General features: G+C 36.1%; 2 protein-coding genes across 16 annotated transcripts in view; one reads left to right on the top strand and one right to left on the bottom strand.

Moving 5' to 3' along the window:
• Window positions 1-117: 117 nt before the first annotated feature.
• Window positions 118-8,635, bottom strand: ciz1b (cdkn1a interacting zinc finger protein 1b). Of its 2 annotated transcripts, none has more exons than XM_026212303.1 (13): window positions 8,260-8,635; window positions 6,554-6,658; window positions 6,326-6,398; window positions 6,143-6,231; window positions 5,879-5,940; window positions 3,874-4,038; window positions 3,672-3,796; window positions 2,650-2,743; window positions 2,427-2,540; window positions 2,215-2,340; window positions 2,052-2,124; window positions 1,845-1,966; window positions 118-675 (listed from the first exon to the last, which is right to left on the bottom strand). In XM_026212303.1, exons 2-13 carry the CDS (start codon window positions 6,564-6,566, stop codon window positions 271-273), a joined length of 1,461 nt encoding a protein of 486 aa, XP_026068088.1. In that variant the 5' UTR covers window positions 6,567-6,658; window positions 8,260-8,635; the 3' UTR covers window positions 118-270. The 2 variants fall into 2 exon arrangements, with proteins under 2 accessions (XP_026068088.1, XP_026068089.1); XM_026212304.1 differs by having other exon boundaries at window positions 6,554-6,655.
• A 701-nt stretch (window positions 8,636-9,336) lies between these two features.
• dnm1b (dynamin 1b) overlaps window positions 9,337-22,391 on the top strand; it is a 36,168-nt gene continuing 23,113 nt past the window's right edge. For 8 of the 14 annotated variants that reach the window (XR_003276635.1, XM_026212301.1, XM_026212289.1 and 5 more), the window contains exons 1-10: window positions 9,338-9,746; window positions 16,139-16,212; window positions 16,929-17,078; window positions 17,201-17,404; window positions 17,547-17,645; window positions 20,373-20,533; window positions 20,701-20,843; window positions 21,231-21,366; window positions 21,465-21,532; window positions 21,738-21,876. Coding sequence is in view for 13 of the 14 variants with exons in the window: in XM_026212301.1 (XP_026068086.1) it covers window positions 9,586-9,746; window positions 16,139-16,212; window positions 16,929-17,078; window positions 17,201-17,404; window positions 17,547-17,645; window positions 20,373-20,533; window positions 20,701-20,843; window positions 21,231-21,366; window positions 21,465-21,532; window positions 21,738-21,876 (1,335 nt within the window). In the remaining variant the exon portion in view is untranslated. Of the gene's footprint in view, window positions 9,747-16,138; window positions 16,213-16,928; window positions 17,079-17,200; window positions 17,405-17,546; window positions 17,646-20,372; window positions 20,534-20,700; window positions 20,844-21,230; window positions 21,367-21,464; window positions 21,533-21,737; window positions 21,877-22,391 lie in introns of all 14 variants that reach the window. The other 6 variants (XM_026212296.1, XM_026212294.1, XM_026212292.1 and 3 more) reach the window with 1 other exon arrangement.

Below are 22,391 nucleotides of genomic sequence, written 5' to 3'. Positions count from 1 at the left end.
AATAATTGCATCTTACGTAACAACACCAACCTAGATGAATTAACTGTTTTTCAACAATTATTTATAATTACATATAAAATACAACTTAATGAAAGGAAATTCGATTGACAATATTAATGAATTTAAATGGACATTTATTTATTTATATATTTTCTAAAGTATTAATATTTTCTCAGGTTTTCTTCACAGATTTCCAAGAAACACTTGATGAACTCCAATGAACATCTACATTAGTTTTGTCCGGTCTTTCCCAACAGTTTTTTTTTAACCTCAACTGTTTGTGGCTGTCGAGTTCACATTTTCTTGCTCTTGAGAATAATGCACAGGGTCACAGGATGCCTTTTCTTTTTCAGTGGACACAGATTCTGTGTGCTGTAGTTCTTGGCAGTGTGACTCTTGGCTTGACCCTGAGCCACAGTGTGGAGTACATATTAAGTGCTTCGTGACCATGGAGGGCTTCTGTGGAGCTCCAGAGTGTTTCGAGCGTGGAGACTTGGATTTGTGAGGTCTCTTAGACGGCTTAAGCTTCTTCAAGTGTATTCGCTCTCTTGAGAAACTGATGTGTGGTCTGTTGAGCTCCAGGCACCGAGAGTCGCTCATAAGACTGCTACATGACGCATCACTCTCACAGTCATCCTGTGGTGGCTTCTTCTGCATTTTCAGAGCATTGTGTTTCTGAAAATCAAATACAAACCTGAGCATCTGGCATTGAATTCACTTTTTTTGTTTAAAAATTCCTTCTACATAATTTATACAGACATATTTCTCAGTATTTTAGCTGCATTACTTTCAGAGGACCATCTGATCAGACCATCATAAAGAGCTGTTCAGACATAATGTCAAAATATTCACTACCACCCGTCATTGAAAAAAAAAAAAAAAAGTATTTTATGCTCAACAAGGCATTTATTTGTACAAAAGTACAGCAAAACAGAAATTTTGTGAAATATTATTCATAAATATATTTTTTAATATAACTTACAAATAATGAAATAAATATGAATATATATAAAAAATGTAATTTATTTCTGTATGTATTCCTGCTATACTCTTCAGTGTCATTCTATATAAATTCTAATATGCTAATTAGATGATCAATTATTATCAGTTATTATTGGTTCTTATTGAATTAAAAACAGACAATTTTGCTGATTTATTTTTGTGGAATCAGTGATACATTTATAAGAATTCTTTACAGAACAGGAAGTTCAAAAGAACAGTATTTATTTTCAATAGAAACCTTTTTTCTTTAAATGTCTTACATTGTCACTCAATCTAATGCATTAATTTAATGCAAATTTTCTGAATACAAGTTTTACTTTCCTCTTATTTTCCTCTTATCCCAAACTTCTGAACGGTAGTGTTTTCAACATTTATAATAAGAAATGTTTTTTGGAGAACTAAATCATCATATTGTAATGATTTCCTAAGAATCATGTGACACTGAACGCTGGAGTAATGGAATAAATTTCATTTAAAAATAAAATACATTAAAACAGATAACAGGAATTTTAAATAGTAGAAGATATTTCACAATATTATGTTTTTACTGTATTTCAATCAAAAACAGGTGTGAACACGAGATTTTATTTCAAAAACATTACAAAAACTTACTGACCTCAAACTTTTTAACAGTGGTATAGTTAAAAAAAAGAAAAAAATTACAACAGCTTCAAAATTCACATTTGAGTTTTGACTGTGTGTTATTAATCCCAATCTGTCTGGCCATTATATTATTTGAGATATCTACCAATTTTACACCAGGATATTATTGTAGTATCACTGATTTCAGATTTGCCTTAAATGACACATAAATTCATTTCAAATTCCATCGCGTTCCTCACCTGTAAGTTCTGGAAGTGCATAAGAGACCTGCAGTGAGTTTCCCGCGCAGAAGCCTCAAAGTGGTAGAATTTATGACACAGCTTACAGAGGAAACCAGCGACAGGGACCACAAAACTAGTGCCTAAGGTCAGAAAGCAGTCAGGCCTGTCACATGAACTATTCTTTGACAGTCTACACTGGAGAAAAGGTTAAAGTCCAGCACTCACCATACTGTGTGTCTGGATCATATGCCTCATAATCAGTCGTCTCTTCCAGAGCCATATCCCTATGACCAGGATGCTATTGACAAAATTCAAATACAAAAAAGAAAACTAAATCAAAAGAAAAGGGACTCTAATTTAGAAAAGCACATGATGTAATGCAACTAACCTTCTCAAACACTGCAATCTCTTCTTCATTTCTATCCTCCTCATAATCATCTTCCCCTTCAAAGCAGCCAATAGCATCCACCGTTATGAGCTCCTCCATAACCTCTGGGTCACCCTCACTTCTTAACTGTAACAAATGTTGATATAAATAAGTTTTATTTGATTTCATTTAATACATTTTAGATTCAATACCTACAAAATACCCACACAGACCTCCTCAACCCTCTGTTTGTGCTCAGGAGACTTCATATGCTCAACAAACTTGCGAGGAGTCCTAAAGTGGCGCTCACACAGGGTACAGAAAGGTCTCGAGGATACTTTTGCCATCTAATGAGATGACAAGACATAGCATTTTCATAAAAACAAACTCTGTGGATATTTACACATATATATATAGTGATAAGATTTGGTGTTATCCGTTTTATTTCAAGGTCACCTTGTGTTTCTTAGTTCGTCTGTGCTCGATGAGGTCACCAGAGAAATGAGACTGACAGGTTGGACACCAGCGCTGATGACCAGCTCGCCTCTCTCTATTACAGAGCAAAAAACAATTGTGTTCTAAATAATGCTGTGCTTGTTTTCCTAACAATAGGCAATGAGCAATACTTAATATTTCTTTTTTTTCATGTGACTAACATACAGTACACTAACAAATTACTGTAAATTTGGATTTTCTTTAAAAAAAAGTTTTATTCGTAAGGATGCATTGAAATCAAAATTTGCTTTTGATTAACCAAAAAATAAAATATGCTAGAATAAAGACGTTTTTTATTCTAAAACATATAAATGTTATGGAAGCCCATTTCTGCCACTGAAAAAAAGATTAAAAAAGTGATTGTGAGTTTTTATCTCTCTTTATTCTTAAGTAAAAATTGTGAGATATAAACTCGCAATTGCGAGTTATAAAGCCCAATTCTGAGGGATAAAAAAATTAATTTGGATTTCTCACAATTCTTCCTTAATATTGTAATTCGCAGGTGTGTGCTATTAACTCGCAATTTCGAGAAAGTTAAAATTGCTAAATATAAATGGGCAATTTTGAGAAAGTCAGAATTTCAGAGTTTCTATCTCGCGATTCTGACTTTATTTTTCAGAATTGCTACTTTGTTTCTCAGAAATGCAAGTTTATATCTCACAATTCTGACTTCATAATTCGCAATTGCGAGAAAATAAAAGTCAGAATTGTGAGATAAAAAGTTGCAAACACCTTTTTATTTTTTATTTTTTTCGGTGACAGGAACAGGCATCTATACTACGTTTAGAGTCATTCAATTCTTAAAGTCCTTACAAGCAACATAAAAACAAAGATTAGAGAAGTGTTTTAAAGTAGATTTTTTAAAAACTACTTGGGTAAAATCTTCTTGGGTATCTCAAGACTGTCACAGACTCAAAACTGTTCTGACAGTGTTAAATTGTTTGTACACACTACAGCTCTGAAGTGCAGAGAGCATCACACACCTGTTTGTACCCTGCAGGGACTCCTGGGTGGGAGGTAACAGTGTGGCCAGACAGGTGTTGCTCAGACGCTGGATTTCCATCATACGCTGCTGATGATCTAAACCTGTCATGTGAGCCTGGAAGCCCTGCGAAGAATCAAACACTTCACTAAACACAATGATCAACCGACTCCTCTCCTCAGTAATGTGCTGTCAAGTCTTACCTGCTGGTCAGAACAGGTGACATTGCAAATGTAGCAGGTGAATTTAACTGTGTGTTTGCCCTCATGGCCTGCCCCTGCTGCCGTCTCTTCAGGTGAAGTGCTGAAGGCTCGACTCTCACTGCTACGCTGGATGGTCACCTTCAGACACGTACCAACACCCTGCACCTGAACCACAGTATTCCAGGTTCAATACAATATAAGCTCTTATTGATTAGGTTGAGGTGGAGTTCTTTTCAAAGCGGATAATGTCTTGTTGTGATAACTCCTATGGGTGGGGCTTCATGTAAACAGTGTTTTACAAATACAATTACAGCAGAAGCTGAAAGACTGGATACAGCTTTACACAGAGAAGGATGGTAAGCGATACTATAAGACTACCATTTAAAAGTCTGCGGTCAAATTCATATTTTATTCAGCAAGGATGCGTTAAAGAAAATAAGTAAGGGATAATCAACGGCTTGATGTGGAGGCAAAGAACCACCCGATGCGAAGTACATTTAAAATCCTTTAATCCTTGGCAAGCTGTTGATTTTCCCACTTATTCCTTGGTCATTTGCCAAGTTATAGACAAGTTAAAACTAGCATTTTTCTTTGCAGCGCAATATATGCCGAATGGGTAAAAAGTAAAAAAGGGCTAACATACTGCCAGCTTCAAATCAGACTCAGCTGAAATAGTGCGGAAAGATTTTATTTGAATGAATTATAGCATTTATTTGAATTATCGATCGACAGAGGGAGGGAGGGAGTGAGAGAAAGAGAGAGAGAGATGACGGCTGTGTGAGTCTTAAGCCGAGTTCAGACTGCACGATTTTAGCCCAGTTTTTGGCTCGCCGACAGGTTTTGAGAAATCGCAGACAAATGCCCAAAATCAAAGGCAGAACGGTGCTTGTTCACGCGAGTGACAATCACTCCGGAGCAGCAGTGCTAAGTTTGTTCATTGTGAAACAGAACAGTGTTTGCTTGTTGCTGCTGGATGCTTTGCAACAGACAGCCAAGCACAAATTAAGCAGCGAGCCTCATGTCACGTCAGTAACAGGAAGCTCGCGTCATGTCAACATCAGCCGATGAAAGAAAAGAAAGAAATGTTATTTTTAAAACGGCTAGCGCAGGGGTCTCCAACCCTGCTCCTGGTGAGCTACTGTCCTGCAGATTTCAGCTTCTACCCCAATCAAACACACCGGAGCCAGCTAATCAAGGTGTTCAGGGCTACTTGATCATTACAGACAAGTGTGTTGGAGCAGGGTTGGAATTGAAGTCTGCAGGATGGTAGCTCTCCAGGAGCAGGGTCGGAGATCCCTGGGCTAGACCAACATGGTGAATTTTTTTTTATTTTTTATATATAACTGCCAAGAGGCAGGAAAAGCCATGTAAACAGGTAGCCTGCTGTTTGTACAATCAGTGACCGTGAAACTGCAAATAAGAACTTTAGGAATGTACAGTCTGAAATGTCTTGTTAATGAATACCCAAGATTAACAGTTTACCCATAGTAAGATGATCTCTGGTATGAGCAATGTGAAACATGATTACAGATAACCCAGGAATCCGTTTATCCAGGGTTTAGGTTAACCCAGAGTTAACGAATTCAAGTGTGAAAAGCCCTTTTGAATTCTGAAACTTTTGATGATTTTAATGTTTTTATAGTACAATGACTTCTCAGATGTCAAAAGATCAGGGGAATTTTGATTTCTCTGTTCATGACCCCTTTAAGACTAGAGTAATGACAGCTGAAAATTCAGCTTTGGCATAACAGAAAACATTTTATTTATTTATTTTTGATGCGATTTTAATCACATAAATGTAGCCTTAGTGAGGATAAAAGACTTCTTTCAAAAACAAAAATCTTACTGACCCCCAAAAGCACAACTAAATATGTATTAATAGACATTACATTTTTCTGAGGGTCACTGGAATGTGTTAAGTGTCAAATTATTATTTAAAACTGATGTTACTGCGAAAAGTCCATAGGTAAAGATCTGTTACTGTAAAAATATGTTTTTACTGCACCTCTGCTGCTCTGTTCTGATCCCCACCGTCTTCTTCAAGCTGTGCAGTGCCATTATCATCCTCTGAATCATTTAGAGGGGAAATAAAAGACAATTCAACTTTTCAACACAACACAAGGCTACACAATATCTTTGCAGATCTAGAGTTGACAGCAAATTTCAAAAGTAAACATAGAGTGTGACATTTTCTGAGTAGATGTGTAGTTTGCATGAGGCTAAAAAGACAAACACAGAGAGCTGTACACTACAGTCAGTCAACAAATACCTTCATGGTCTGATATGCTTGCAGGGTTTGCTTTTGGTGGCTGCTGCATCTTATCTGCATTTGCAGAATCTTCCCCTAGTTCATTTGGTCTGTCCAAAAAAGGCAGTGAATTTTTGTTAGTGTATCACAAACACTGATTTATTTCAGTCTGTCTGCTTTAATATTACATTTATTGAAGATCACCTCTGAGTTCTGTGTTTTTTCAACAGAGGCTCTCCTTGTTCTGGGACTGAAGAATGAATTTGTCCAGCAGTACCTTTGGGATCATTTAGTGTATGAGAAGGAACACACAATTTGTGCACTGAGGATCTTTCCATAGAATTTGACAACATATTTTCTAATGAATGTTACCACTGGTAATAGTCTTAGTGTAAGTAGATGCATCTCCTCAGTGGTTTTGTGTGTACTCACCTATTTTTCCCATGTCTCTGTATTTGTTTTTCGCATCTGTCAATTACTTTTCCCAGCTATGTTAAGCACATTCTTCCTCTTTCCTTTTAGGTGCACTTAACTCTTCTTAAAAAAAAAAACAACAAAAAAAAAAAAACAGTGAAACATGCACAATGCTCCTTCACCTCACTTTGATATATACTGTAATATGATATAGCCTAATATAATAAATATATATGTTACACTGAATGATGGTGGAACATTATTTCACCCATTTTTTGACATTTTATTTTTTTAAATGACATTTGACATTTTAAGATCAACATTAAAGCAGACACTTTAATGGCATTTAATATGCTTTCTATGTATATAAAACAACTTGTATAAATGTTGTCTATAAACACCAAAATGAGACTTCTTGCCTTATTTATATGTATACAGTCGTGGTCAGAACTATTGGTACCCTTGGTAAATATATTCAAGGCTGTGTAAATAAATCTGCATCTCCAATCTGTTATCCAATTGATGTTTCATAAAAAATAAATTAAAAAACACCTACATAAAGACCTATGCTTTAATTGAAGTGAAAAAGGAAGGGGTGGGGGTGGGGGGGGGGTCACATTCTGAAAATAAAATAATTTTCACCAAAACACGATAGACACAATTATTGGTACCCTTATAAATTCTTATGACTAAAATATCTCTAATACAGAGTCCAAACTCCCTTAATCATTCATCACAATGAGAAAAATCTAAGAATATAGTTCTGATGTGCAGCAAAAGATTGAGCTTCACTAATCAGAAAGTGACTCTAAGAAAACCACTAAAGCATTGAAAATCCCCATTTACACCATCTGGGAAATAATTAAGAGTTTCCAATTAACAGAGAATGTCACAAATCTGCCTGGAAGAGGACGTGTGTCTATTGTCTTAATGCAAGGCAAGGAGAAGAGTTTGAGCAGCCAAAGACTTGAGATCACAGCTTGAGAGTTTCAGAAAATAGTTGAGTCTTGGGGTTGGAAAGCCTAAAAATAATTTGGGGGGAGGTTTTCAAGAAAAAAACTGAAAACAAAATCAGCATATTTATTAATCCAGCATATTTATTTGCCAGACACTCCATGAACTTCGAACAAGACTTGAATCTATGGTCAGATAAAACTAAAAAATGAGCTTTTTAACAGCAAACACTCAAGATGGGCTTGTTGCACACAGGAGTAAAAAGTACCTTACAATTAATGTATACTTCTGTATCTTTAATGTTGTGGGTCTATATATCTGCCGGAGGTCCTGGACATCTTGTTCAGATACATGGCATCATGAATTCAATTAAATACTAACAGATAAAATTTTTAAAACTGACCGTCCATGTTTGAAATCTTATAATGGGCCGTTTCAGTTCCCTGACCTGAACCCTAAAGAAAAATGAGTGGGGTGAACTGAAAAGAAGAAGCACCAACATGGAGCTGTGAATCTGAAGGATCTGGAGAGATTTTGGATTTTGGACATACACTACGTAAATAAGCCTGAGCAGCCTTCTTTGCTTTTAACATAAATAGTCCGTTAAATTATATTTAACATTACAGAGTGGTTCATTGATAACAGAGCGCGCAGGACATTATGACAAAGCTTTATGGACAGCAAGTGGCAAAAACTTGCAATGTACAGCATATACTGCGCACCTTATAAGTGTTTTAAACAACATTACTGAAATGTAGGAAACAGCTCACCATTTAATGTGAAAACAAGCTTCACTCCAGTATTTATGCCTCTTCCTCTGGTGCTGTGGTGTGGCGCTTAAAGACAATTATCAAGAGTGCGCCCTCACTCGGCTCGGAAGAAGCATTGCATACTCATGAAAATGTATTTTTGCAAAATCACAAATTATTGTATGTGAACTGACAACCTTTGTATTAGTTCAAAACAGAAATTTAAGTCAGGGATAACACACAGTCAGCACTATCACAATAAACTCCAGAATGTAAAGTAAGTTGTTTAAAAAAAGTTTTCGTTTGAAGTCGTTTTAACATTTATTACATTAATTTTATAACTTGCTATGGGTTTGTAAAAAGTTACAAGCTATATAAGGACTAAAAAAGCCGTCCAATTCGGTACTACCTTACTACCTTAAAAATATATATATTTAACACTATTAATTAGTTGTTTCATAGGACTATCCATTTAAACAAAAAACTGTGCTAAGCACGTTTAGCTCGTATTCACATTAAGTCTTGAAAACGTTATTTCTGAATTTTCTCTGAACATTCAAAAAGGGTTTCAATGTTTTTATTTATTTATCTATTTTTATTTTTTAAGGGGGTTTTCTTGGTTATATGAATGTCGAACGTAACATTAAGTGGAAAGTTAAATTTCATTATTTATTACATGGAATATGTTTTTTTAATGCTAACATTTTAAGAATGTTGTAAAAGACCAGATAACTTTGAATGAACGTTCTAGAAGAATGCTGCTTCAGAATTTTGAGAGACCGAAACAAGAACGTTGGCCGCAGTTTTTAATATTTCCAGTATTAACATAGAAAAACGGTTCCATCGATGTTTGAGGTATGTAAACACTCTTCAAGTAGGCTAATGTTAACTAGCTAACGTTATAAACATTAGCCTACGTTACTCTTAAAATAAATAAAAAAGCTTTTGTAAGACAAACACATATCATGGATTAAAAAAATTCACTTAGTTTAAGTAATATTAACTAAACATATTTATGCCTTGTGGTGTTTTATTTGAGTGCTGCTTAGGTCTGATTTGAATAAAGAACGGTTTGATTGTGTCGGCCCCCGGTGGCTGCTGAAGGTAATGCAGCATGCAGCGCTTCATCTCCGCATCGCTCCAGCAGCAGCAGCTGATCTCAAAGCGGTGGTGAACAGGAGGGAGGAGGACGTATGTCGATTCGCCAAGGTGCCTGGAAAACTGAAGGAAACGCTGCAAGGGACAGCTTCTAGATATCTCGGGGCCTGCCAATTAGGACTCCGTTCAGGGTCGATTACATCGGTTTTTAATTCACTGTGAAATAGAGCCTGTTATTTATCCCACAAGATGGGCAATCGGGGAATGGAGGACTTGATTCCTCTGGTAAACAGACTGCAGGACGCCTTCTCTGCCATCGGACAAAATGCCAACCTGGACCTTCCTCAGATCGCTGTGGTCGGCGGCCAAAGTGCTGGGAAAAGCTCGGTTTTGGAGAACTTCGTTGGGAAGTAAGTTACTTATGACAAATTGATGGGCAGCATCACTGTACATGCTCGTGTATCCAGTGTTTCTGTATCATTATTTTGCCTTTCTTCACCGGACACAAGCATATTAAGTAATTACTAATTATGTTTATCATGATATCGAGGTAGTCATTCATGGAAGTGAAGAGCTGCTCTGTGTTAATGCGGTTACTCTTATAAAGCAGGTGCATTTGTTATGCATTGTCCCTTAAATGACAGAATAAAGCTGTTTTTACCATTATTTAATTCAAGCGGGACAAGCAGCCCAGAAAACTTGCCTCGGTCTCTCGACATGCAGTAGCCTACATTTGTTTTAGACAGCAGCCTCGTGAAGAAGAGTGACAGAATGATGCTCATGGCTGACGTGTGTGTGTGTGTGTGTGTCTGTCCTTGCGAGGCCGTCATAATAGCGAGCTGCCAACCTGCACCAGCATTTTTGGGCATCCTATGCTCGAGCGAGCATTATGTATTAGGAAGAAAAAGTTATTATTATTTTTTTTATGTGAAATATTGGGTCATATTTTGAATTTACAATCTAGAATAACAGCTAATCACGTATGCTTCAGATAATGGTGTTATGCTCTCATTCGAATGATTCAGGGTTGTATATAAAACGTATTTAGAGGGTGCTGAAATAAAAAAGGATTTAAGTCAAGGGTTTAATGTTCAGTAGTTGCTTGTATCGTGTATCAGAGGGTCATATGTGAGCCACAGGCCTATTGTCTTCCCTGCTGTACGTTTTTCACAATCCTGAAATAATGCTAATGGAATTTGGTGAATAAGTTGAAACTAATAATATTGGTACGATTTGATCCTTTGATGGATTAGGCCCCCCAAAATTAAAATTCTGTCATCATTCACTCACCGTCATGTTTTTCCAAACTTGTATCTGATTGCATCTTTTGTCCATGCAATGAAAGTGAATGTTGACTGAGACTGTCATTTTGCGTTTTGTGGTCCATGGAAGGAAGTCATACAGGTTTGGAACGTTATTTGGCTCAAATGATGGCAAAATGTGTATTGTATATGTTATATCTAAACTACAATTTAATTCCATTCCATTCCATTTATTTATTTATTATCATCATTTTTTTTATAACTAAGTGTAATGTTGGCGGTAAACAAGTGAATTCTGCTGTGGATGTGTGCACTACCGTTCAAAAGTAGTTACACTTTTTAAATGTTTTTGAAAGAGGTGTCTGATATTTGCTAAGATTACATTTATTTGATCTCGAGTGCATTAAAAACAGCAATACTGTGAAATATTATTAAATTCTAAATAACTGTATTCTCTTTGACCACATCATTAGTGTGTGTTTGGCTCACAGCCAGTTGAGCTTTGCTTGTGTTCAGGACCAAGGACAGTTCTTTCCAAATCTGTGAATGTGGCACTGTCTTGATTTGGTTAACATTATATGAACCAAGTATTTTTTTGGTAATAAATAAAATAAATAAATAAATAAACTATATATAGCGAGTATATGAGAAAAACTGTACTGCAAGCAATTAATTCAGCTCCATTTAAACATCATTATGTAGAGTTTCCCACTTAAAATAATTTTACGATTAAAGTTAGAAAATCTCTCATTAACTTGGCATTGTTAGTATGGTCACATTTCATAATACAAGTGATTATATCATTGTGTGCATAATGTCTTGGATCTATTTCATGTTGAATTGCACAGCTGATAGAAAATAACCTGTATTCTAAGTGTCATGACAACGACAAAGCGTCTCTGATGCTGTTTCTCTGATGTTCTGATGCTCTGATGCTGTTACTTGTTTCAGGAAATTCAAATCTAAGTATCTCATTAGATCACTGTTAAGATCTCTGGTTTAGAAAACCAACCTAATATGTTTTGCTGATCTTAGCTGGCCATCAAGCTCTTCAGTCTGGTGTGGTTTGATAGCTTTAGGCACTTGCTCAGGCTAGTAGACCAGCTGAACACTTGTGGAGAGACCAGATAAGACCAGCAAACCACTTAGGCTGGTTAAAGCTTGTATTTCCATCAGAGATGTTTGTTTTATGTGTCAAATGTATTTGCAACACAGAGGGGTGTCGGAGTCAAAATATGCGTAGATCCCCATCATTTGCAGGTTGCTAGTAAGTCTAGCGGGTGATGTTGTGACGTTTCTTCGCTGCCTCGTAGACCTTCATTGTTATTCAGCAGGGCCTTTACTCATTGTTATTGGTCACGCTACACTCAGAGCTCCGTGGACACTAAAGTGTCTGTCAAGCTTGTCAGCCACAAACAGATCCATTGACTGGCAGTGCAATGCTCACAGCTGTTACAAGGACAGACTTCACAATGCTCTACGAGGACAGCTGTTTGGCTTCAAATGTGGTGTGTTGCTTGGCTAGATTTACAGTTTTCACAACTGCAGTTCTACTGTAAACATGGCCCTTAAAGGGACCGTTCATCTGAAAATCATTTGATTGATGAAATAATTTTTATTTGATTATTAGTTGTCATTTATCCTCTAAATTCTTTTCTGAAAGATATTTTGAAGGTTTAGAGCAACATGAGGATTGGTTAATGATTTCAAGCCATATTTCTCCCAAAAATTAAACATCTGTCATCATTTAGACACCATCAAGTTGTTTCAAACCTCTGTGAATTCTTTCTTCTGTTAAACATAGAAGATGTTTTGAAGAATGTGGGTAACCATTCAGTTGGTCCCCACACTTACTTCAATAGTTGCTTTAAAAGGCTCTTCACAGCTATGCCATAGAAGAACCATTCAGTCAAATGTTCTTTAAAGAACCATCTCTTTCTTACTTTTTTTTTTATAATCTGAAGAACCACAGAGAAACCTTTTGTGAAACGTAAAGGTTCTTCAGTTATTAAAGGTTCTTCATGCAACTATTATGACAAAATGGTTTTTCTATGGCATCGTGAAGCATTTTAGAGTGTATTTGTTTACCAACATTCTTTTGTGTTCAGCAGAATAAAGTTTGGAAAAGCTTATAAGGATGAGTATATGATGAGAGAGTTTTAATTTCTTAATGAATTATCCCTCTAAGAAAGAAAATGGCCTTATTTTTATGTATTTTTTAAGGTTCTGTTTTGTTTTGGAACCCACTGTATGTTTCTTTTATGCTTGATTCATTTCCACATAGATAAAACAGTTCTTTGGACTTGAGTGAATGAGTTGAATGAACATGAGCTCATCCACACTGACACTTATGGTGCAATTTATCAGACAGATGTCATTATGAATGAGACATGGCCTTTAAAACGGAGGCACATGCTGATGTGGCCTATACCATGATGACGTGACAATTAATTACGTGATGGTGTAGTCCAGTGGAAAGCAGCAGGATGAATGTCATTAAACAGCCTGCTAGAGCAAATAAGACACTGTGTTTTTGTGTGTCAATAAATAGGAAGTGCAGCATTAAGCTGGTCATGGGTGCTTGTGAACGTTTGGTTTTATACTGCTTTGTCTTTGAATAGAGTGCGACATTGGCCACCTTTTTTATTGTTATAATTTTTTCAATAGAGATTTAAATAAATAATTATATAAATATATAAAGAGTTCTGTTCCTGGAAAAAAATATTACAGACTCCCAAACTCTGCAATGGATTCAATGTGATTGTATTATGACAACATTTTTATTTTCACAACATTTAATATGTCTGACATTTTATTCTCATCACAGGAATAAACTACACTGCATTGTATTGTAAAATAACAATGCATCATCAAATGTTTATAATGTTCATAATGTTTGCATGGAACTGGTCTTATTAGAAGAGTTTAAGATAAGATCAATGAAGCCATGATTTTACACACTCCAGTATCGTAGGTGGCAGTATGCACTGTTAAAGTTGGTCTGTAGTGTGCCTTAAAGGGGTCATATGATGCTTTTTTAAAGATCATTATTTTGTGTATTTAGTGTAACAGGAATACACCACAGTAGTGTTGACATGCTTTAATGTTCAAAAAGCACATTATTTTTTAGTACTGTACATTATTGTAGGTCCCCTATGCCCCACTTATCTCAAACGCTGCTGCGTTTTCTACAAAGTCCCTCCTTCTGACAAGAGCAGTCTGCTCTGATTGGCCAACTGACCCAGTGCATTTTGATTGGCCGATCACCGCAAGCACTAGTTGGAAATGTAATGCCCCTTTCCATAATCGCATGCTTCATCTTTCAAAATAAATGTAAAGACAGTTAATAATGTCCTTAGTTTTACCATCAGTTCAAGCCAAAGAGCAACAGAGTCACATGACAGAAACAGTGATGAAGCTCGTATGTGTTTACAGTACACAATCCAGGGACGGTTAAGACAGCTGACTCCACTGTGTGACCCTGTCTCTCTCTCTCTCTCTCTCTCTCTCTCTCTCTCTCTTACACACACATGTGCGTGCACACACACACACAACGCGCAAAACTCTGCAGTCTTATTGCAGTCTTATTAACAAAGCATACTTAAAGTAGCTGATTCAGAAGCACCAGATACTTGCTCTCCTAGGTTTACGAAATGGTCTTTACAGATCTTCTTCATGTACCAAGGGCTTGTAACACAACAAGGAGAAAGGAAAAATTAAAATCATATGCATCATATGACCCCTTTAAAACTAAAAGGAACCCCATAGGAAGCTACAGTTACCTGTACTCTGACAAATAATGAACAATGACTAGATTTTTCCTGCTCTTGTATGAAAAACTCACTATAGGAAGTACTTTCTCAGTATTTTTCTAATTCCTACCGCTACATATATGTAGGTTTCCTTATATCCTACAAAATTTGGACTGTTTTGAGACTGACAACTAGTGAACGTAATTCTCAGCTGTCAGTTAGTTGCCCTATTTATTATACAAACATCCTCATCAATAATCTTTCTGTAAATTACAGCACTTCAATGAGGATTCTAAAAGATTATTTGAGAAACTATTATGATAAGATATCTGTATATTACATCATAATTACTTTGTTAACAAGGTCGATATGAATTTCATAATTGCACTGTAAAAATAATGTAAATTACATTTGTTACCTAAAAAAAGAGAGAAATTAGATTGCGTAAAGGCTATGATTTAACCAAATCTAAATTCGAATTTTGTACTTAAATATGATCAAAATTCGAATCATATTCGAATTCAAAATACATAATTTCAGTTAGGGTGAAGAACAGCTTTTGGCTTCTCTCTCCTAAGGCCACAAGAGGGCGCATTGAGCAAAATCTGTGAAAAAAAGCATAATGTTTAAAATAATGTTTATAAACCAATTATTAATAATTAAGTTGATTAAACAACTATAACCAAAACAGCATCATGTATGTATGCATAGTTTAATACAAATGGCAGAAAGCCAATCACACAGAGTACATTTTTCATTTAAAATCATATGCGATGCAGTGGGATGGGGAAAAATCTCACCATAAAGTCTTGAGATATGTTTTTAAAATGTTGAACTTACATTAATTTTGCATGACTTTCTAAACATGCATGCAGTGGGGATAAATATCCCTTTAGAAAATGCATGAAATATATGTTTTGTCTAAAGGGCTCGGTTTCAGTTTTGACCTAAACTAGATCTTCTCTGCATTGATGTTCTCTTTTTCTGCAATATTTTGCTTCAGCTGGATAGGCTAACATTCGCATCTCATGCGCCACTGACAAGGCAGCCTCCTTAATGCACACCTAAAATTCTAATGCAATGTTTTAGCATTCGAATGTGGATTTTTATTTTAAATTCAATGAATATTCTAAATTCAGATTTGTTTTTGACAGCCCTAGTGGTCAGTGGTGAAATGCTATTACATGTTTTTATTCTTTCTAAACATATCCAGTTATGTTGAAAGCACTTCTGCCTAATGGCCAGAACTCACAGCACTCTCTCACACTCCTTAGAGAGCTCTTTCTTCAACCCGATCTCCAAAGCTCATAACTAAGAGAGGCCTAGTTACGAATATATTGGCAGTAGACGTATATGAAAAATTGAACTAGTGCTACTGATATCTAGATCAAGTACAAAGCTGAGTTATGCAGTAAATTGCCAGAGCAGCACTAGCATTGACATGTTTTTAATTACCGTAAGTCAGTACATCTGTTTTTCAGGATGAGCTGTTTCAGTGTGAATATACACTGAGAGTCATCGTTAGATTAAAAAAGAAGAGTTTTTATTCATGGTAATTAAATGTATTACCTTTCATTGACAATTAAAAGTAGTTTTAAACATAGTAGCATGACACTATAAAAGTATTTTTGTTTTTTGCATTGCTTTGCACTGATTTGTTTTCTTCAGATTTTTAAAAAGAAAATGTGCTTATCTTCATGTAATATTTGTATGCTAGAAATTCACTTTGCTATTCTTTGCATATAAAAACAAAGTGACTCAATGAATACTGCCTCTTTTTCTTTATAGGGATTTTCTGCCTCGTGGCTCTGGTATTGTCACTCGGCGCCCCCTAGTGCTGCAGCTTATCAACTGCCCTACTGGTAAATATCTTGCTTGCATTAGAAGGAAGCCAAAAAGCTCTGCAGTTTTTAAAGGCATGTCTTGAAGGGATTACATCACTTGCTCACCATTGGATCCTCTGCAGTGAATGGGTGCCGTCAGAATAAGAGTCCAAACGGCTAATAAAAACATCACAATTTTCCTCAAATATTCCACACGACACCAGTCCATCAATCAATGTCTTGTAAAGTGAAAAGCTGCCTGTTTGTAATAAACAAATCCATCATTAAGACATTTTTAACATTAAAACTATCACTTCTAGCCAAAATATAAAGCCAGAATCCATAATAACGCTTCCTCCAGTGATTAAATCCATCCCTTGTTGTCCTCTCACTTCAAAACCACCAAAATATGTTTAGAAGTGTTTTGGACTCGTAACCACTTGTGCATATTTCTCTCCTGATTTAGATTAAATGACTTTTTCACTGAATTTGAAGTTTGAAGTTAATAACATCTTAATATTAATTAATATCATTATTGTGATATTTCTATCAGCTGTTTTGACTCATTCTGACGGCACCCACTCACTGCAGAGGATCCATTGGTTAGCAAGTGATTTAATGTAACATATCTCCAAATCTCGTCTGATGAAGAAACAAGGTGATACATTTTCAGCAAATATGTATTTTTCGGAGTAAATGCTCCTTTAAGGCAAAACTAAAAAGCAGTTTTGTTAAAACGTTTTTTTTTTTTTCAGAATATGCTGAGTTTTTGCATTGCAAAGGGAAGAAGTTTACAGATTTTGATGAGGTTCGTCAGGAAATTGAAGCAGAGACCGATCGCATCACTGGCCAAAACAAAGGCATTTCACCGGTTCCTATCAATCTGCGCGTCTGTTCGCCTCATGGTACTTACATTCATGCACATGCAGACATTTAACCATGATTATATCTAAATATTCTGTTACATAATACCCATGCATTGGGAAATATCACATATAATCCTCTTACCCCTTGTTTTCATCGCCAGTTTTGAATCTCACCCTTGTGGACTTGCCTGGGATGACCAAAGTGCCAGTAGGGGACCAGCCACATGACATTGAGTTTCAGATCAGGGAAATGCTAATGCAGTTTGTGACGAAGGAGAACTGCTTGTTGCTGGCCGTGTCTCCGGCCAACTCTGACCTGGCCAATTCAGATGCCCTCAAGATTGCCAAGGAGGTGGACCCTCAGGGTGGGTCATCATCCAGCAATGACTAAAAATGTTCAAATATATTTGCATACTTGCAGGCTTACCTTGATCTGAGATTTATAAAGCTCTTTTCACTGTAAAATTGTATTTGTTCATTCATCAATGTTTGTGTGTTTCTGAGTAGGTTTGAGAACTATAGGTGTGATCACTAAATTGGATTTAATGGATGAAGGAACCGATGCACGTGACATCCTGGAGAACAAGCTTCTTCCTTTACGTAGAGGTAAAGTCAGTGTGCAAAGAGAAAGCATTCATACTCTTTCCACATAAATAGTGGCTGGTCACGGAAAATGTTAAATAACAATGAACAGTAATTCCAAGGCCTGAATGAGTGAAGATAATGTTATTTCATTTTTTTCATTTATAATTTAAAATATTCAGATGGTTAAATGGCTAAATATGTCTCTCACCAATGTAATGGTCATTTTTATTCAAGGGAATTAAATAATTACATGATTTAAAAGGGCTGTAATGGAAAATAAAATACGAAAAAAGAGAGAAAAGTTGTAAAAGCACATAATATTTTTATTCCCCCGAAAGGATTCCAGGAAACCGTTAGTTAATGTTAATGTTAAATGTCTTGTCACATTCTATTACAAACTGAATTACTTGAATCACACGAATTATTTATTTTACATTAAAAATGGCAAAATTTGACAAAATTAGATATTTTTTGGTGTTACTGTCAATCATTTAACTTTTCTGTTATAAACCGTTGATAAATATTTAATGTGTAACAGTTACTTACAGCTTACCTTACAGAGCAATGTATAATGGAGTACAGCAGAGCAGCATCAAGCATATCAAAAATTTGGGGGGCAGTGATGATAAATCAGATTTATTCGCCACTACATGGTAAATAAATCTGTCTGGTCTCTTGAAAGCAAAATGTATAAAGAGGTCAGGCATTCATTTATATATTTATTTGTCTGTAAGGGCACTCAGACACCAGAATACTTCAAAAGATCCAGGAGAGCAAGAAATGGCTATTAAACCTGCAACACACTTCAGGGAGAAATGTTCTGCAGAGAACATTTTTGCGTTTGATGCCTTTGATGCACTATTAAGTCTTAGTCTGCCAGTGCATTTTAGCAGCTGCTATTCTCTCTGCACTTATATATGACCTTTCTCCCCCATTATTCACATTACATTTACATTTACTTTTTAATAATTTAGCATACGCTTTTATTCAGATTGTCTTTTATACAGACAATAGGAGCAATCAAACCAACTAAAGAGAAACAATGTATATCAATTAACTAAAGCTGTGACAGTAAAATAGAATAGAAAGTGTTAGTGTTAGATGCTCAAGTGTAGATGGAAGAGATGTGTCTTTAGCCATTTCTTGAAGATGCTTGGATCGAGTTAGGCAGGTTCTCCACCAGCAGAGAACATTATAATGTTTTTGATTACTTGTCACATAGCGTATTCGTTACACCCAGTTACTTACTAGATAACTCCCTTCCCGTTAAAATCAGACTAGTTTATTCAATGTATTTATTTAAATTAAGGAAATTAAGATTAAAAATTACTTGCTGGATTTAAAGGGGTCATATGACGTGATAAAAATGTTCCTTTGTCTTTGGAGTGTTACAAGTCCTTGGTACATGAAGAAGATCTGTAAAATTGCAAAGACTAAAGTCTCAAAACCAAAGAGATATTCTTTATCGAAGCTAAGCCTGATGCGGCTCATTCAAACACATCCCCACATTTCTACGTTACTATGTGGAAATATTTGCATAATGCCGCCCAAATGTTCACACAAAGAAAGAAGACATGGTTTCAGTAACACAGTTATTGTTGAAGCAGCCATTTAGGAATCTTTAAGATTACTTACAACAGAACAGCAATGCATTTTATGGATGACCGTTTCGTGAACCTAGGAGAGGAGGTCAATCTGACTTTAATACAACTATCTGGCGCTTCTGAATCAGCTACTGTAAGTATGCTTTGTTAATAGTTTTAAGTATTTGCTATTGACTGTTCAAATGCGGAGTTTTAACCGTCTTAACCGTCCCTGGATTGTGTACTACAAACACATACGAGCTTCATCACTGTTTCTGTCATGTGACTCTGTTGCTCTTTCGAGCTTGAACTGATGGTAAAACTAAGGACATTATTAACTGTTTTTACATTTATTTTGGAATATGAAGCACGCGATTATGGAAAGGGGCGTTACATTTCCGACGAGTGCTTGTGGTTATCGGCCAATCACAATGCACTTGATCAGTTGGCCAATCAGAGCAGACTGTGCTTGTCAGAAGGAGGGACTTTGTAGAAAACGCAGCATTTAAGAGAGGCAGGGCATAGAGGACCTACAATAATGTACAGTATTTAAAAAATAATGTGTTTTTTTTACATTAAAGCATGTCAACTTTTTCTATTACACCAAATACACAAAAAAATATCTTTAAAAATCATTATATGACCCCTTTAAGTTATGTTATTATTTCAGAAAATAACAAGCAATTGCGTGCTAAAGAAAATAACTTTTATTGTTAGGGTCAGTAACAGTAACAATAAACAGTACAGGCTTATAGTATTTATTGTTACTATATGCATCATCAGAAGAGCAGGTAGGAAGAGATTGGTCTCAGTTATGGCATTAATGTTGTTATTGCTCACACATCATGTGGCCATGCAAAAACAACCGAACTCCATCTCAACTGAACATTAAACGCTAATACGTCTTTCTCTTCATTGAAAAACACATCAAATTACACTTAATTTCACCATTTACTTTCCTAATGCAGTTAGTCCACATTTATTTCCTGATAACTTTACATTAAAGAGCTTATTTAGTCAAAATGTGGGATAGTCCACCTTGTGAAAGTAATTCAACAGCTATAGTTCTACATTTTCAGAAAGAGACTGGGTTTTAAGTTAATTGTTGACTATGTTTGGTCACGCTGATTGTCTATAACAATGTCAAACTGGGTGCTCCCTGTAGGCTACATTGGGGTTGTGAACCGCAGTCAGAAAGACATTGATGGCAAGAAGGACATCACTGCTGCAATAGCGGCGGAGAGGAAGTTCTTCCTCACCCATCCAGCCTACCGTCACCTGGCCGATCGCATGGGGACTCCGTACCTGCAGAAAGTTCTTAACCAGGTTGAATGACAGCGAGAGTCGCTCATGCAATGTTTTTTATATATCCCACTGCCATTTTTATAAAGAAGAACATAGCCTTACGTATATTGTTATTTATAAACAAAGCACTAATCATGTTTACTATAAGAGAGATTCTGTCTAGTAACCAAGGGTTTCTTCTCATTTAGCAATTAACTAACCACATCCGAGACACTCTGCCAGGACTGAGGAACAAACTTCAGAGCCAGCTACTGTCCATTGAGAAAGAGGTGGAGGAGCACAAGCACTTCCGCCCTGACGATCCTTCCCGCAAAACCAAGGCTCTGCTCCAGTGAGTCTGATATGTTACAAAGAGTTCTATTTTAAATAAATGATGTTCTCTCCAATATTTTACATCTGAAAATGAGCAAACTTCTAAATTGCCTTCAGAGGAATTTGCATTTTAAAGTATATTAAAATAAAAAAATATACGAGAACATTTAATATACTTTAAAAAGTACATTTTAAAGTATATTAAAACCAATTTGCAGGGTCACAAGTGGACAACAGTTATTATAAATCATAATAATAGTGTAATAATATTTCAGCATATTTCTGAGCAGGCTTCTTTCAAAAGCATTCAAAATCTAACTGACCCCAGACTTTTGAACAGTTATATGTGTGTTTGTCTGTTTCTGTGTGAAGGTATGAATCTGTAACAATGTTCTCTGGTTTAAAGGATGGTGCAGCAGTTTGCGGTGGATTTTGAGAAGTGCATTGAGGGTTCAGGAGATCAGGTGGACACAGTGGAGCTGTCTGGAGGTGCGAGGATCAATCGCATCTTTCACGAGCGCTTCCCCTTTGAGCTGGTTAAGGTAATTTCATCATACTGTTGTACTCCAAGAACAAAATTGCAGTATATCCTCTTAAATGATATCAAGTAGGTGTTTCTGTGTCTGTTAATGATGACTAGATGGAGTTTGATGAGAAAGAGCTGCGTAAGGAGATCAGTTACGCCATCAAGAACATCCACGGTATCAGGTGTGCAGACACACACAGTCACACACATTCAACAGTGAGATCAAACTCGCTTTGATGTTACTGTGACATTCTGAGCTACTGCGTGCTGGATTTAAAGTACTGTACAATGAGAACCATGCCATGAAATATGAGTTGCAGTGACAAACATCTGTAACGCACGTCGTTTAGATCTCTGATTGCTCTGTTCATCCCTTTCACTCGTCAGAACCGGTCTGTTTACTCCAGACATGGCTTTCGAGACTATTGTTAAACGGCAGATTGCAAAGATCAAAGAGCCATGTCAGAAATGTGTGGACCTTGTCATCACTGAGCTGGTCAATACAGTCAGGCAGTGCACCAAGAAGGTAAAACCCCACAGCTTCACATACACGACAAGTCAAAGGTTTGGGGTCGCTACATTTTTTTATTCTGCAAGAAAGCATTCATTTCTTTCTATTCTTCAAAGAATTTTGGAATCATGTTTTCCACAAAAGTATTCAGCAGCACATCTTTTTTTTTTTTTTTTTTTTTTTTTTTGACAGTAATAGTAATAAGAAATGTCTCTTGAGCACCAATTTAGCATTTTAGAATTATTTCTGAAGGATCACGAAGACTAGCGCTTTTACATCACAGGATTATATTACATTCTATACAAGTAGGGGAAAAGTGTTACATTGTGGTATTAAATTGTAATCACATTATTAGTGTTTCACTTTATTTCTGATCAAATAAATGGAGCCTTGGGTAAGCGACTTCTTACAAAAACATGAAATAATCTTCCTGACACCAAATTCATGTTTACATTTTCCATGTACTGTATATAACCCTATATGATGCCACTTTGAGTGACTTTAGCCTGTATCAAGAACATGTAGGTCAT

The sequence above is a fragment of the Carassius auratus genome, chromosome 30, assembly GCF_003368295.1.
Source record: "Carassius auratus strain Wakin chromosome 30, ASM336829v1, whole genome shotgun sequence".
NCBI classification, from domain to species: domain Eukaryota; kingdom Metazoa; phylum Chordata; class Actinopteri; order Cypriniformes; family Cyprinidae; genus Carassius; species Carassius auratus.
The sequence above is the reverse complement of the archived record's forward strand: the minus strand, read 5'-3'. Positions and strand labels throughout refer to the sequence as shown.